The sequence below is a fragment of the Cucumis melo genome, chromosome 6, assembly GCF_025177605.1.
Source record: "Cucumis melo cultivar AY chromosome 6, USDA_Cmelo_AY_1.0, whole genome shotgun sequence".
Lineage (NCBI taxonomy): Eukaryota > Viridiplantae > Streptophyta > Magnoliopsida > Cucurbitales > Cucurbitaceae > Cucumis > Cucumis melo.
In genome coordinates, this window is record NC_066862.1 from 5,932,090 (window position 1) to 5,947,695 (window position 15,606).

At 33.9% G+C, this 15,606-nt stretch overlaps 2 protein-coding genes across 3 annotated transcripts; one reads left to right on the forward strand and one right to left on the reverse strand.

The window, feature by feature from the left end:
• The first annotated feature begins 1,334 nt into the window (after positions 1-1,334).
• On the forward strand, positions 1,335-11,459 carry LOC103483926 (uncharacterized). 2 transcript variants are annotated; one of them, XM_051086643.1, is made up of 24 exons: positions 1,335-1,795; positions 1,909-1,972; positions 2,389-2,480; positions 2,573-2,628; positions 2,721-2,796; positions 2,924-2,990; positions 3,673-3,739; positions 3,851-3,917; positions 5,901-5,984; positions 6,092-6,178; positions 6,320-6,475; positions 6,940-7,017; positions 7,353-7,421; positions 7,538-7,603; positions 7,690-7,818; positions 7,895-7,951; positions 8,829-8,915; positions 9,096-9,161; positions 9,620-9,688; positions 9,769-9,873; positions 9,968-10,093; positions 10,199-10,257; positions 10,327-10,363; positions 11,034-11,459. In XM_051086643.1, the coding sequence occupies exons 1-24, from the start codon at positions 1,490-1,492 to the stop codon at positions 11,193-11,195; spliced, it is 2,232 nt and encodes a 743-aa protein (XP_050942600.1). In that variant the 5' UTR covers positions 1,335-1,489; the 3' UTR covers positions 11,196-11,459. The 2 variants fall into 2 exon arrangements, with proteins under 2 accessions (XP_050942600.1, XP_008439000.1); XM_008440778.3 differs by having other exon boundaries at positions 6,092-6,133.
• A 1,221-nt stretch (positions 11,460-12,680) lies between these two features.
• Positions 12,681-14,317, reverse strand: LOC103483927 (diacylglycerol O-acyltransferase 3). The gene is made up of 2 exons (XM_008440779.3): positions 13,859-14,317; positions 12,681-13,607 (listed from the first exon to the last, which is right to left on the reverse strand). The coding sequence occupies exons 1-2, from the start codon at positions 14,237-14,239 to the stop codon at positions 12,993-12,995; spliced, it is 996 nt and encodes a 331-aa protein (XP_008439001.2). The 5' UTR covers positions 14,240-14,317; the 3' UTR covers positions 12,681-12,992.
• Positions 14,318-15,606: the final 1,289 nt, after the last annotated feature.

The following is a 15,606-nucleotide window of genomic DNA, read 5'->3' on the forward strand; positions in this document are numbered from 1 at the left end:
AAAATCTTATTTCAAGCGAGGGTATCGAAAATTCTTATCAACTATCATCATTGATTTTGTTGTACCAAACGACCCTAAATGTTACAATCTTGATGTTAGACTCGTTTTTAGCCAACTCACCTACCGATTTTAACAAATACACAATATAATGTCTTTCGTAGTCTAATAAAATACAACTTTGCATGAAAAAATAAGTACGACTAATCATGAATTAATAGTTGAATAATTTATACTATATCTAAAAGCAACCACAATAATATATATATTACATCATTGTTTTGCCCTTACACATTTTAGTAATTCATATTTTGTCATTTATTGTTATTATTTAGATCGATGTGATTACATTCAAAATGATGTTTTATTTTATGTATGAGTTTGATATGGACCATACATTTAAACCTCACAATCAAATAGGAGAGTATATATATGACCAGACAAACACATTATTTGTGTTGTTAAAATAATTTAGGTCGAAGTGGTTTCACGGGATATATCATTTCATATGTAGATGTGAACTATTTTATCGATATAATAATAATACATTGTAATCTAATGCAGACATGTGTTTAAATAGGAAATCATGTGCTCTTCCCTCTAAAGCTCAACACTTTTCTTTAAACAGCTACAACAACATATAAATCCAATAAATGTAAAATACAATTTCATTCACCCTATCATTCATCAAATATTTGTTTATGTACTATGGCGAAATTATTAGCTTTTAAGTGCATTAAATGTGTTATGTCTCAATATTTTCTAAATTCATACTCTACAGTATTTTTTCCTCTAAAAGTTTTGTAGTGATCTTCGTTATAGTTTGACACCAAAGTGATTATTAAAATTGGTTATCAGAAGTAGTTGTTGTAGTGCAATGATAACTGTTGTTGAAATTGGACATTAAAAGTGGTTTTCAATGGATCTGGTCACAATATGTGAAATAGGTCCATATTAGAAATAAAAACATCCAAAAGAAGAAGAAACCATGTTATTAGAAAAAATTATAAATAATTTGACTCGAACAAAACAAAATTAAATTAAACCTCACTTTCCATCATTTTAACATAAATACACACCTCAATGGTGACATCCTAAACAACTTCTAATATATTAGTTGAGACTGAAATAAAAATGTTAATGAATTTCTCGTAAAAATTTACAAAAGTTGATGGAAATTATTATAATTAGTCAATGAAACTTTAAGTTATAAATTAATTAAAATATAGTTAACTATGGCAACACCATTTTCAAAAACATCCTAACGACCACAAGAGTTTTGTTAGATTGACATCCAAGTTCATCAGTGATGGGTCAGTCGGGTTGAATATACTAACAGTCATCCGATTTGAAATATAAACCCGAATTGAGAAGTTGAATCCGACACCGTCCCGCCCCGAAGTTCACTTCAAAATTCATTTCGTTTTCATCGAACATTCGATCATAGCGGCGATTGGAGGAAGGGGTTGGTTCGCGCCTTTCTCCAAGAAAAATGGAATTTGGAGACGAAGATGATGACTGGAACTTGACCCCCGAAGAACTTGATTCCCTCGAGAGAGACGCTGTTCAGAAGATTGCTCAACTTCAAAATTCAGCTTCTTCTTCTTCTTCTTCTTCTTCTTCGTTCAATGCCTTTGTTCCTTGCTCTGCTTCTAATCAACACCCCCATCAGTCTTGTCAATCCAACACCCACCTTAATTCGAGCGTCAATAAGGCCAAAATCAGCAACCCAAATGCCCATGACTCTGCATTTCAACCTTCCCAACTCAATCCCGTACTGGGTTCTCGTTCTCGCGCGGTTTGTGCTTAATCCATGCTTTGATTGTGGTTTTGTAGTGTGTTTTTGTGGTTTTAGGGGTTCCATTTCTGTCATTGTAGCTTCCTAATCTTATACCATTTGTTACTATACAGGTGGAGAACGCCTCTCCCTTGGCCGGAGTATTACCTTCATCAGCTGCGGCAAAAGAACATGTTGGTAAGCTTCGTAGTTTCACTCTCTCTTTCCACTTCGATGTATGATCGTCTCTTTTACTGTAGTTAGTTTTTCTTTTTCTTTTTCTTTTTCTTTTTCAGAAGGCTTAGGAAATGATTACATCCCTGCACGTATTTGAACTGTTTGTTCTTTAGCCTATCGATTCATACTTACTTTGATACCTTCGTATGGTTTTCAAATGCAATTGGGTTATTTCAGTTTTTGATTGGCTCCATCTAATCTATACGGGCTCTTTTTGATGGCCTGGTTTGTACTTTCATGAAATGAAAGCTGAGTTTTTTTAATGAAAAGACAATTTCATATCTCATCTACCGAAGTTTTCCCGATATTGCTCCAATGAAATAATGAGCGGCTAAAAACTGTTTCATCTCTGAATATCTTTTGGCCGTCTGTGTCAGGAGAGGAAGGTGCAAAGGAACGACCTAAGCTTTCTGTCAAATTTTTTCTTCACAGTAGCGGAAACATTGCTGCCAAATTTTCATACGATCAGGTGCATTTTCTAGCTGCCTGCTGCGGTTTTTGTTTTTAGCCACTGCTGATTAAATATGCCTTTACTTGTATATTATTATGTGTATTTACCAGGTACTGGTAGATGCTTTTCGAAAGATCCCTAAAGCCACTTGGAATGGAAAAGAAAGGTTTCCTCTGCTCCCTACTCTCTCTCTCTCTCTCTGTTGATGGTTGTAGTTGTTTGTTACCGTTTGTATCTCTTGAACTTTTGAACCTGCAGATTATGGATGTTTCCAATATCTAGTTTGTCAGTGGCAGAAAGCGCCCTACGTGATGTAGTTGGTTTTAAAGTTGAGGTGGTAACTTGTGCCTCATTACATTTTTCTGCAATCAATCAATAGAAAATAAGATTTATGACTTATGAGAACACTCTGACTTGACATAGTCTATATATTCTAGTGATGTAGTTTAGGTTTTTCACAGGTAGAGAACTTAGATAACCTGGTGCATCGTGCTATCGTAGCAGCTTCTCTACTTCCTGATCTACGAGGTAGACCTTGAATGTTGTTAGAAACTCAGTGTTGGTAACAATTATGTTACGGTTTTCTTATTAGTGAACTATTTAGCATTTTTGGCTTCTTTTGCTCCTTCAGTATCAATTACTTTTGATATTTTGTAGTTTAAGTTTTAGTGTGGTGAAGGGTTACTGGCATTGTGTTCTTGGGCCATGAACATGTGGATACATAAATCATGATGTGTTGATCAAGTGTCTGCTTTAAATTTGTACATACTGAATGTGAATGCTGATAAAAAGAGTTGGATGACATTAATCTTTTCATTTGATTCCTGCTGGAGCTAGTGCAACAAATTCATAGATCTTATTTTTGGGCTTATAATGCCGAAGTATTTGCTCAGTATTCTCTCTCTTTCTCTTCTTTTTTTCTTTTTCTTTTTATTTTCCATATTAGTTAATTTGAGATCCCCCCAACGAAAATTCAGGTCTTGGGTTTACTCCTCGTTGTCCCTTGTGAATCATTTTCTTATTTGGGGGTTGTGTGTATACTGTATCAATGTATATACACGCACTAAATGTTTTGATGTTCTGTATCAAGGTGTATACACGCACTAAATGTTTTGATGGTCTGTATCAAGGTGTATACACACACTAAATGTTTTGATGTTCTGTATCAAGGTGTATACACACACTAAATGTTTTCTATAATTTTGTACAGACAAATATAACAAGTTACCTGCCGACATTGAATCGAAGCTTTTGCCATTTCAGCGGGAAGGTGTTAGGTATGACGTAGTGGAGAGTTCTGTTAGTCGTCATTGTGTTACATCAAGTTCAAGTTTTAAATTTGTTATGTTGTGGTTTTCTTATCCATCTCTATCAATCGTTCCTTTCAGGTTTATTTTACAACATGGAGGTCGTGCTCTTTTAGCAGATGAAATGGGGTTGGGGAAAACTTTGCAGGCAAATAATTCTTTAACTAAACATCGTAAATTGTGTTATGTTATATTTGAACATTTTTTTGGTTTCATGTTTAGCTTTACTAACGATAGATTTAAGTGGATGATTTAACTATTCTATGGAAAAAAAGTGCTGCTATTTGTTTTATGTAATTGTTGGGTTTTATCTTGGACTGTGTAACTTTATTGATCCCATGGGACAATGGGATATCTAATTCAAAGGTAGACAATCAATATAGCTCGAACTCATGAATTCAAATACAACTAGGCTACAATTGGTTTTTTGACAATTGGGCCAATCCATACATCTTAAAAGATGCTTCTAGGATAGTTTTTATCTAGAATTTGGTAGGGGTGACAATCAAAGACCTAAAAAGTGGAGCTGACTGACTGAAATGATTCAAACTAACTTTGGTCAGTGGACTAAGAGTATAATTAGTATTTAGTCGAAGTTAGTTTGCTCATGGCGAAACCAACTTGGTCGGTCGACAAACCCAATGGAGGCTCAAACCAACCAAACCCACCAACCATTAGAAAGACCATTTGCTAATGGTCTTCCTAAGGTATCTTGATTTTTATATTTTTATAAGAAAATAATTTCATTGATATATGAAATTACAAAAGAAGGGATTGTGCTTGGAACTAAGGGAGTTCCAAGATATTTCTCCATTTGATCGAAAGAGTGGAAAGATTATAGGAGCGGTAGAAAGTTGTACATCCACACTAAGTCATAGCCATCAAAAGTGCTTCCTTTATCATTGAATTGTTGATTGTTTTTCTCCTTGTAAGTGATCTTTAGGAAAGCGTGAATCAAATCCATCCATATGGCATTTCCCATCCAAGAAGAGATGACCATTTAGAGTGTAAATAATAAAGCTGCTTATATCATTGGGAAAAGTTGCAAACCATCTAAAGGCTAGAGTGATTTCCTTCCAAAATCTATCTGTGTATCGACAATTAATGAACAAGTGACTCTGAGTCTCATGGCCAGTTGTACAAAGTACTAAACAATGTGGGGAGAGAACCATGTAAGGATTGCGTTGTTGTAATTTGCCAAAAGTATGGATGGCATTGTGGAGAAAAAAATTTAGTTTTCTTGGGCTAAAAATCCACTCAAACAAGGGAAAGGATGGAGCGGTCATATCCAAACCCAAGTCGAGAGAAGAGATTTTTTTTTAAATTTAACATATTTCCAAGCGTCCAGATCCGACTATCTTCGATGGGCAACTTCCATACATTCAAAGAAAAGTAACGGGGATTTGTTGGCTGAATTTATATGGGATTTTATAGCTAGGGTGCATCTCTTGTATATTCAAAGAGAAGTAACGAGACCCTCAATCTTTACTCACATCCATCATATACTTGTCTCTTAATTAGAGTAAATTGAGACCGCCATTTTGTAATTATAGCTTAACAAATTTCGTGACAATTGGAAACCTTTTTGTAGTTAGTTGGATAGACTTCCTTTTCTGAACTTCGATCTTATCAATGAAATGTCTACGTTTGCAATTAGAAAAAAGATTCAGTTGTATTAACTAAGAATGAGTTAGGCCCTTAAATATTTGAAAACTTATGATTTTTTTTAATAAATTAAAATTTTGTGCGTGTGTGTGAATAATCTTGGTGTGGGCATGTGGGGGGATAATGTTCAAGTTTGGAGGTGGGCTTAGGTTGCCTTTGCCAATTAGGTGGAATCAAGAGTCTATGAGAACATCACTAAGAGAAACAAACTAGTGATGATTCTGCTCTTTGTAGAGCAACTAACTAGCAAAGCGTGAACGGACAAATAGTCCATGGGTTAATGTGGATTCTGCTTCCCTAAAGACACACTTTCAAATTTGACTTCCATCTCTTTTACATTGTTTTTTCTCGATATATCATACATCGATGAAATTGTTTCTATTCCACAAAAAAAAAAAAAAAAAAAAAAAAAGAAAAAAAACACTGCTTTATCTCAAAATCATTAGTTTGCTCATATGTACTGCAGGCTATTGCTGTGGCTGCGTGTGTTCGTGATGCTTGGCCTGTCCTCATACTCACACCGTCTTCCTTACGGTTGCACTGGGCTGCAGTAAATATTTTGTCAACTTCAGATCTTTTTAAAAGGATTTTTTTTCTTTATTCTAAAAATTAAATAGATAATTTTTACAGTCTTACATTCTCTTCTGGTTTCTTCAGATGATTCAGCAATGGCTCAAAATTCCCTCATCAGATATACATGTATTCATCGCATCCATGTTCTGTAATGCTTGCCCCTTTGTGTGTGTATGTGTGTATGTACATATGTATATATATATGTGCATGTATGTGTAAAGGTTATGAAGTGAATTTGTATCTTGTACAAAATTTCTGGTGGTGATGGGGTTTTAAAAAGTGGAGGTTTATTTTTACTAGTTTTCCAATTAGGTTGTTTTATCCCAATATTGCGGGTCAAATAAGGGTGGATTTACAATACTCTCCTCAAGCAGCAAAAGCAGCCTTCATCTTGACGGCCTTTTTAACATTATCTCCTACGACGTGGTTCAGAAGTTACAGAATATTCTAATGGCATCGGAGTTTAAGGTACCAGTGCATGTTCTTATGTAACTTCTTCATTCTGTTTTGTTATATCATTTCATGCATCATGTATACCATTGCCTATCTTAAAGGAAGTACCTGTGGACTTCTTCTGTTCTCTCTTGCTTTTGTCCATTTATTTTCCTTGTTGATTGCCATTATAAGGTTTTCATGAGTTAGGCTGGTTTGTTGGTTGTAGTATTACGAACTCTGTTTTATTTGTAATAGTGTGGTTGCAGAAATTATGTATTGATATTTGTGCCTCAGGACTACAAACTGTGTACTTCATATTGTACGCAGTTTCTTTACATCTTGCTGTGCTTCAAAAGAATGAGTCATTGTAACTATTAAATGCCAATGTAACTGATATATCAACCTAGTCCTTAACTATGTCGGCAATATTTCAAGGGGTTTGCTTATTATCTACTCTCAATGTTTATACTCTTAGCACTGATCTAGGTACTTATCAGGTTGTAATTGCAGACGAGTCACACTTCATGAAAAATGCTCAAGCGAAGAGGACAGTTGCTTGTGTGCCCGTTATACAGGTTATCTTGTATTCTTAATGCAGTCTACTCACATCCAGGGAATTTTTATGGCAAGTTTATTTATAGGGTTTAGCAAGAGTAAGGCACCCCTTTCAACTTATGTGTTGAACAAATGTGTGTATCATGCTAGTGCATTTGATTTGACTGAGTTGACCAAGCACATGTTTCTAATAAGTCACATTCTATCAGTTCGAATGGATGCACTTTTGGCAAAGATGGACACATTTTGGAAATTGAATGTATCTCTTCTCTAGAATGTGCGATCTTGGCACATGGGTTTTATTAGGCATTCATTTTCCTCTAAACCCTTACACATTTTGAAATCTTATTTTCAGAAAGCTCAGTATGCCATTTTGCTCAGTGGAACTCCAGCATTGTCTCGACCAATTGAACTCCTCAAGCAGGTAGAGCTTATATGTTCTCTCTCAATGTTATGACTTTATACCCCCTGCGACATTTAATACCATGTCTGATGTCCGTATTTTGTTTACGTCAGTTGAATTTGCTTTGAACTTTGCAGCTGGAAGCTTTATATCCAAATGTATATAAAAATGTTCACGAGTATGGCAACAGATACTGCAAGGGTGTAAGGAACAATAGCTTCAATCTTCAAAAGCTGTTACGTATAGTCATGGTGCTGTTTGAATCACTTAGAAACATCTTCACTTTTAGGGAACTTTTGGATTGTATCAAGGTGCAAGCAACCATGTAGAATTACACAATCTGATGAAAGCAACGTTGATGATCCGCAGGCTTAAAAAGGATGTTCTTTCTGAGCTCCCTCTGAAGCGTAGGCAACAGGTATGCGGTGTTTGTGCGTTGTGTGGATGCGTTGCAGTTGAAGAAGGTCCTGTGACACTTCCTTTTGTTTTCTCAGGTGTTCCTAGATTTGGCTGAGAAGGACATAAGGGAAATTAGGGCTTTATTTTGTGAGGTAACATCAAATTTTCATCGACTTTTGTAATCTTTCTTGAAGTAGCTTCTTTAAGAATTTTCTGATCATTTAGACCCTTTGGCTTTGTGTAGCAACCCTTATGTCTTACAGGAAACTTAATAACGTGTTCTGCTTAATGTTAAATAATAATAATAATAGGAAAAATAGTAAAAGCAAAGACACAAGAAGATAAAAACATCCTCTGGTTGCAAGCAACTGTAGAAGATAACCTATAATGGATACAAGGGTATAGGTGCCACTCTTTAGAACTTTTTAAAACTAGTTTTTGTTTTGTAATATAGAATACTTGTTTTGGAACTATCATGAGTTGGTTTAGTAGTCAGATGTAAATAATAAAGAGCTTAGGCAATGGGTTCAACTCTCAAGCAATGGTGGTCACCTACGTCAAATTCAATGTCGTATGAGTTTCTTAGTCAACTAAATGTAGTAAGACAACCTGTGAAAACAGTTGAGTTGAATGCTAACAAGGTCCAGTCACGGATATGGAAAAAAGAGATAGATGACCTATTTGGATGATTGTTTCGGGTTGATTTTTGTAAAAAATAACCTGTAACTTGGAGAGATGGTTCGAACATAATGGCAAACAGTAGAAGTTACACAGACAATCAAAGTAGGAATAAATGCATAATAATCAGCCAATGTATTCTTTTAAAAAAAACAACTAACGGTAACTATAAAGAAACTACTCTGAACTAACATCTTAATATTTTGCGTTCTTACACTAACTGCACAATAACTATTCAAACTTAATCAAAACCTTAAATCTTGTATAAATTAATTAACTGTAAAGAAATTAATAAGTGTGTGCAGGGGGGAGTAAATTCAATGTTGTTATACTAATGTTGCATGTTTACAGTTAGAGGTTGTTAAAGGAAAAATCAAAGCCTGCAGATCAGAGGAGGTAGAATCGCTGAAGTTTCAACAAAAGAATCTTATTAACAAGGTAACTAATTATTTCATTGCATGTTAAGTGTTAACATGATAACGATAATTCCTGAGTACAATTTTTAGTAGTAACTAATAAGTTCGGCATGGAGGTTTGTAGAGATAATTTGATATTCTTTATTGAATAACTTTGAAAGTTTTCCCTTGCTTAAAGTCTCCAACTTTGTAATGGAACCAGATCTACACTGATTCTGCTGAAGCCAAAATTCCAGCAGTTCTTAATTATCTAGAGACCGTGATTGAGGTATCCTTTTTTTTCTTATGTATAATATATCTTCTTCTTAGCTCTCTTTCACCCAACATGTATACACTCTGTACTGAACCAGCTTGCAGTTATGTGAATGGCTTAAGCTTTACACCTGGGGAAATTGTAGAATTGTCCAAAGCCTCTATATCTTACCATTGTTGCATCAATCCTGGATAATCTTTTTTTTTTATTTTTTATCTTTAAAGATGGTCTTAAAAGAAGTTATAGCCTTAACCATCAATCAAATGGTCAAGTCGCCATATTCCTGGATCACTTTACAACTAATTAAACTAGTTTCTTCCAGCCCGTGGATTTGTCAAATCTACTCATGGCTCTTGTTTTTTGTCTCCTCGTCATTTTTATTTTTATCAGTCTCTACATCTTGAACATCAGTGTGCATGCCATTCCTAAAGAATTCATTGATGATTGAACCCTTAACAAAATAATTCCCACAGGCAGGTTGCAAGTTTCTGGTTTTTGCTCATCATCAGCCCATGATTGATGCTATACACCAGTTTTTTCAAGTGAGGGACTGTATATCTCCTTCAGTTTATGAATCAAGTTTGAGGTTGCTTGAGATCTTATATAAACTCATAATTTCCAGAAAAAGAAAGTGAATTGCATTCGAATTGACGGCGGTACTCCTCCAGCAATGAGACAAGCTCTGGTTTCAGACTTCCAGCAGAAAGATTCAATCATGGCAGCAGTGGTACATTTTTCATTTTGCCAAAACATTCAACAGTTCCTAAATATTAGTTTTAAATGGAAACTAAAATAGCGACTGATAACTAAAATTCTTGCAGTTATCTATTAAAGCTGGAGGCGTTGGGCTAACATTAACCGCCGCAAGCACAGTTATTTTCACCGAGCTTTCTTGGACTCCAGGTGATCTGATTCAAGCTGAAGATCGGGCTCATAGAATCGGACAGGTAGGCACATGCAATATGTTCTAAAAGTTTCAAGTCCAATAATATTAATCCTCATTGGTCACTGGTTTCTAATTCGACATAGTTGCGTTGTTGTTCTTGTTGTAGGTGTCTTCTGTTAACATACATTATCTACTAGCAAATGACACAGTCGATGATATCATATGGTAAGTTACTTTGAGCATTGGCTAAACGATATCTGAGGGCAAAGTAAGCCATTTATTTTCTTTTTACAGGGATGTTGTACAGAGCAAGTTAGAGAATTTAGGACAGGTAACATGGTTCTCAATCCTTAATCTTTTACAAATAATATTTTGAAGGTTTAAATTATTTTTTGGTTCATCACCTTCGCATTCATTGCTAGTCTCTAAACCGTTAAAGTTTCTAGTCCTTCACTTTGGTAAAAAAAATTAAAGCTAAAAGACTTTCAATAAATTCTGAGACTAGTCCCCATTCTTGTTCTTTTTTCTCTCCCTTTAAAGAAACCGATGGTCTCTATGAGCATTCCCTTGTTAATTATTTTTAATAGATGCGCAATTATCATTTTTATATGAAAATTATAGTTTTTTTTTTTAAGGAAACAACTTTTTATTGAAAAAAAATTCAAAGAGACTAATGCTAAAAAAAGACATTAACTTTCAAGAGATGAGAGAAACTGAAAAAAAGCCAAAATTAGACAATACTATTGGGATACAAGGAAGAGAAAAGGTATGGAAAAAATTTAAGATTTGTTGAAAGGTGTACTAAAAGTTCATAGACTAAAAAGGAATGAAACAAAAAATATAGTGATGAAAGTTTGGAGAACTAGAAGATAACGTTTAGAAGTTTAAAATGAAATCGATCAACATGAACATTTCAAGACCGAAATAAGATCTAAACTTTGTTGTACTTTCTGATTTTGTAGCTTGTATTCATAATTAGTGTTTGAACTTGTGAAATTTAGATGCTGGATGGGGAAGAGAACACATTGGAAGTAGCAGTGAAGCAACAGCCAATTACAAGTAGCAGTCCAAATTCAAAGCAAAAGACTTTAGATTCTTTTATTAAACGTTGCAACAATGCAAGTGCTGATACCCAATCCAAGTTGAAACTTCCCAAGCACTAACTAAAACCATTCAAATGTTTGAAGGAGGTAAAAAAGGAAGGTCATTAGAGATGTTTGCTGAGATGAGTTTAGTTAGATTTTGTATAAAAGCTTAAAGTGACCTTAATTATGTATAGTTAGAATTTTGAAGCTAATATCTCCATTTTGTTATGGGAAATTTGGAGAAAGGGTTGAAAGTCGGTCAACCTTATCTTCAATTATATTCAAATTTGGGTAATATATACTTTTGGCTCTTGAGATTTCGAAAACTACATATACAATTCTTTTTTTAATCTTTGAGGTTTTAAAATGGACATCCCTATGCAAACTAACTACCTAAATAGATAACATAATTAAACAATATTTTGAACTCAAAATCAAACTTAAAGTGAGATTCAAATTAACGAATCAAACTTAAAGTGTAGCTTCGAAGCTAATTCAACTGCCTAACCTAAAGGGCTTTACATTTAAAGAAAATGCTCTATTTAAGTCAAAAACAATCAAAAACATAAATGTAGTTTTTGAAACGAATAGAGTTTGTAATTCTTAAACTTTATTGACTAAATTGATAAAAAATTAAATCTTATTAATATTGTCATTAAAACTCGTACCTAGAAAAATAAAAAATTAAAGTTAAAGCACAAATAATGTAAAAAAAATGGATATTCAATTAAACAAAGGTTTAAAGTATGCATCTTGAAATATCAAGTTCAAAGTGCAAAATTTACTTGAAGTTAGTAGATTTATTAATTAAAAATATAACATTTTAGGACTTCGAATAAATTAGACCAAAAGTTTAAGACCTAAACCCTATATTTTATTAAAAAAATAATATTTTGAAATGCTCGAAGTGGTTTTGTTGAAATATCTTGTATTAAGTGATACTTTTCTATTTATCTATCAAACCTGATTTAACAAATTTTTAATAAACTGAAAAGTGAATTCCATGACATAGTTGTTTAGGAAAATCCTTTTTTTCCTTTGAAGGTGGCTACTAAAAGCTCTTAGAAAGAATTTTTCATGTTTAATCCCTTCCATTATTAAGAAGTCATTTGAAGCTTGCAACAATTAAATGTAAGACCTATTCAATAATAAGATATTCTACAATTAATCGTCAAGCCAGTTTAAATGATAACCATGGGAGATCCAACATCAGACAATCTATTTGAGTCAGATATGGTTTATTAACGTACTTAAACAAAAAGAAATATAAAATGAATAATTTTGAACGTTAGGTTTGAGCAATGTGTTGGTATATGTAATTGTGATCAAAATATAAGCATATGTTTGAAGATACCTTTAATACTTATAATTCTTGGCTAACAAAGTCTAACTTTATTCTTGATCAAATATTATGATCAATCACATGCATAATTTATAAATAGAATCATATCTCAAACATTTTTCATAATATGGAAAGGAAATTGCTAACAAAAATATAATGGAAATAAAAAACGTTCATATAACACAATGTCTAACATGATTTTCAATGAATAGTACCATTGATGAACTCAATGACATAATAAATAAATTAGCATTAAAAAAGAACTCCTAATTAGAGTATTTTTTTTCACAAATGGGTACAAATAACTTGAAACGCCTAAATCAACTAACCCAACTCAAATTCCTTGATTGAGTTGAGATTGAAACAACCCTCTAGCTCCAATGGATGAAATTTTTTTAATCCTAATAGTTGGTTTAGGTCCAAAAACTTCTTCATCCCAACCCAACTTAGTATAACTCAAAAAGAAGATGATTAACTTTGTACAAACTCATCAAACAAACTACACTAAGTTTAACTTCTACGAAAAGTACCAATCAAATTGCTGCAGGTGCTAACCTTGATTGTGTCTGCCCCCCTTTTTGTCCAAGATACTCAGCTACAATTCTATCAACATCTTCCACCCCAACTCCAATGCACAGAGGATTTTGCATCTCCATAGAACCCAAAACTCTCACATTTGGTCCATCTCTACATTTTCCCATGCATTTACACCCACAAACAGCAGCTTCATCCCCCATCACCCTCTCAAATTCTTCCATCAATGCTGCTGCTCCTGCCTTCTTGCACTTGTTTCCCATACACACTTCAATCCTCCCTACAGAGGTCGATCGGGTTACACCGATGTTTTCAGTTTTCGAATTGAGAAGTTGGGTTTGCAGTGGAAGAGGCAATGTTGATACATGGATGGCGTTAGTCTTGTATTGATCTGGGAATGGCTGTGAAAGCGCTTTCTTTAATTGGTAGCTTCTTGTGTTCATATGGCCTTCATTGTCGCTGGATTCAGAGGATGAAGATGATGAGTCGTGAATGGTTTTTGTTCGAGCTGCCTTTAGCTTGGCCTTTTCTAGCTTCTTTTTTCTTTTCTGCTCTTTCTCCTCTAATTTTAGCTGTTGGAGTTGTCTTGTCAATGCCTCTCTTGTTTTCTCAATCTGCAATCAAAGGAACAACAATCTGATTAATGAATGTTATCAGCCAAAATAAATGCGCTAAGGAATCATTCATGGTGATCGAGCTTTAGAGTTATCCTCGCGACGATCGAGAGAAAACAGAAGAATTCAATGGTGAATAAATGCGAAGAAATTTCAAGTCCAACTCCGATTAAATTCAACCGGTATAGATCAAGTGGCGCAAGCAAGCAGAATTCGAATTAGTAAACGGATTCCAGAAATTTTCAACTTACAGAGAAGCGATCCGACTGAAATTCGTCGATAGAGCCATGATCGAAACGAAACAACAAGCTCGATTCATAATCCGTAGCAGACAATCCTTTCAACAATTTCAATTTCTTCTTCACCGCCTCCTTCTCCTTCTTCAAATTCCCCCCCTGACAAGTCGGTCCAACATAATACCGCAAATAACCGTCATCGCAGAACCTAGAAGAATCCATTCTCCGACGACTGACGAGCCCCAAAGCTCGAGTTTCATTACCAACCGAACGACCGGAAATAGACAGGCTACAGGGGCCCCGACGGGTATCTGCGTCGTAGACTTCGACGGATTGAGAAAAATCGCGGCGGAAGAGGCCGGGGAGCTGCCGGGAAACGGCGCCGTAGACCTCCATGGATTTGGGGAAAAAAGTATTCGAAATTATTGATAGATTGATTGATTGAAGATTTGGAGGAAAAACGAAACGTTGAGTCGAAATTTGAAACTAAACCGAGAATTGTTGTCAACAAAAGGTCAAAAGGAATGACGTGGAGGATTTTGATTGGATGTATGAGGAGCACGTGGTGACCCTCGTGGACCACGAGCTTTTTGCATTCCCGCGCAAGCGCCTCCTTAATATCTGCCGTTGGATAAAATCTACGTGGATCGGATGGCTGAAAATAAGCCACGTGGAAACACGTAGGATGCTGACATCGATCGGCTTTCAGTTTGAGGCTTTTTGTAGCCATTCGTACAAATAAAATTTGGCTTTAATAATAATAATAATAATAAAAGAAAAAAAGACTAACGTTTTTAAAAACGTGGTTTAAAAAAATGAAGAAAAAAAAAACGTGTTGTAATTTTTTTAAATACACATTTAATTAAATTATTTTAAGGGGTTTTTTAAAGAATATAAAAAATATTAAAACAATTTTCGAAAATAGAAAAAGTGCAGAAGCCCATTATTAAAAGTGTCCCGTCAACAATTGTCATAATATATTTGGTGACGGACGATCGTTTAATTAATTAAGTACACAATCGTGTAGATTTGGAATCATTTTTTTTTTTCAAAATTTGGTATATTATTGTTTCGATTTGTCTTACACGTTTAGATTTGACACCAATTTTTTTTTTTCAAATTTTGGTATAAGATGTTTTAGATTTGTCTACATTTTTTGGGTTCCAAATCTGAAAAAATTCAAAATTTTGGTATAGCTTTTAGATTTAGCTTCGTTTAGGTTTGTCCAAATCTAAATTTTTTTTTTCATATTATACGATATTTTTTAAGATTTTTTATACACGATATTATTCTAATTTAAATTTCTAACCAATTTTTTCAAGGTTTTTAGTTACTTAAATCTAAAAAAATAAAGATGGAGAGAAGAAAAGGATGGGAGGGAAATCTAAAATATTTAAAAAATGGTTATGCCTTTTGTTAGGAAATATTGGTTATATTTAGGAAAGTTTTCTTATTTTTTTTAAATAACAAATTTTTTTAAAATATTTATAAATATAGTACAACTTCGCCACAAAAAAGGTAATAAAATTAGCTACTTTTTAAATATTTCAAGTTTGTCCTTTTCATCTTTTTCCTCTTATTTAAATTTGGAATAACCAAATCTAAAAGATAGAATCTTAAAAAATATCGTTCCAAAAAATTTTAAAAAATTGTTTAGTACTAAATTTTGAAAAAAAAAAATCATGTACCAAACAATAACAAAATCTAAATGTGTAACAAATATATTAAGCCCTTGTCAACAACAGCTTTTTTTTGTATTTTCC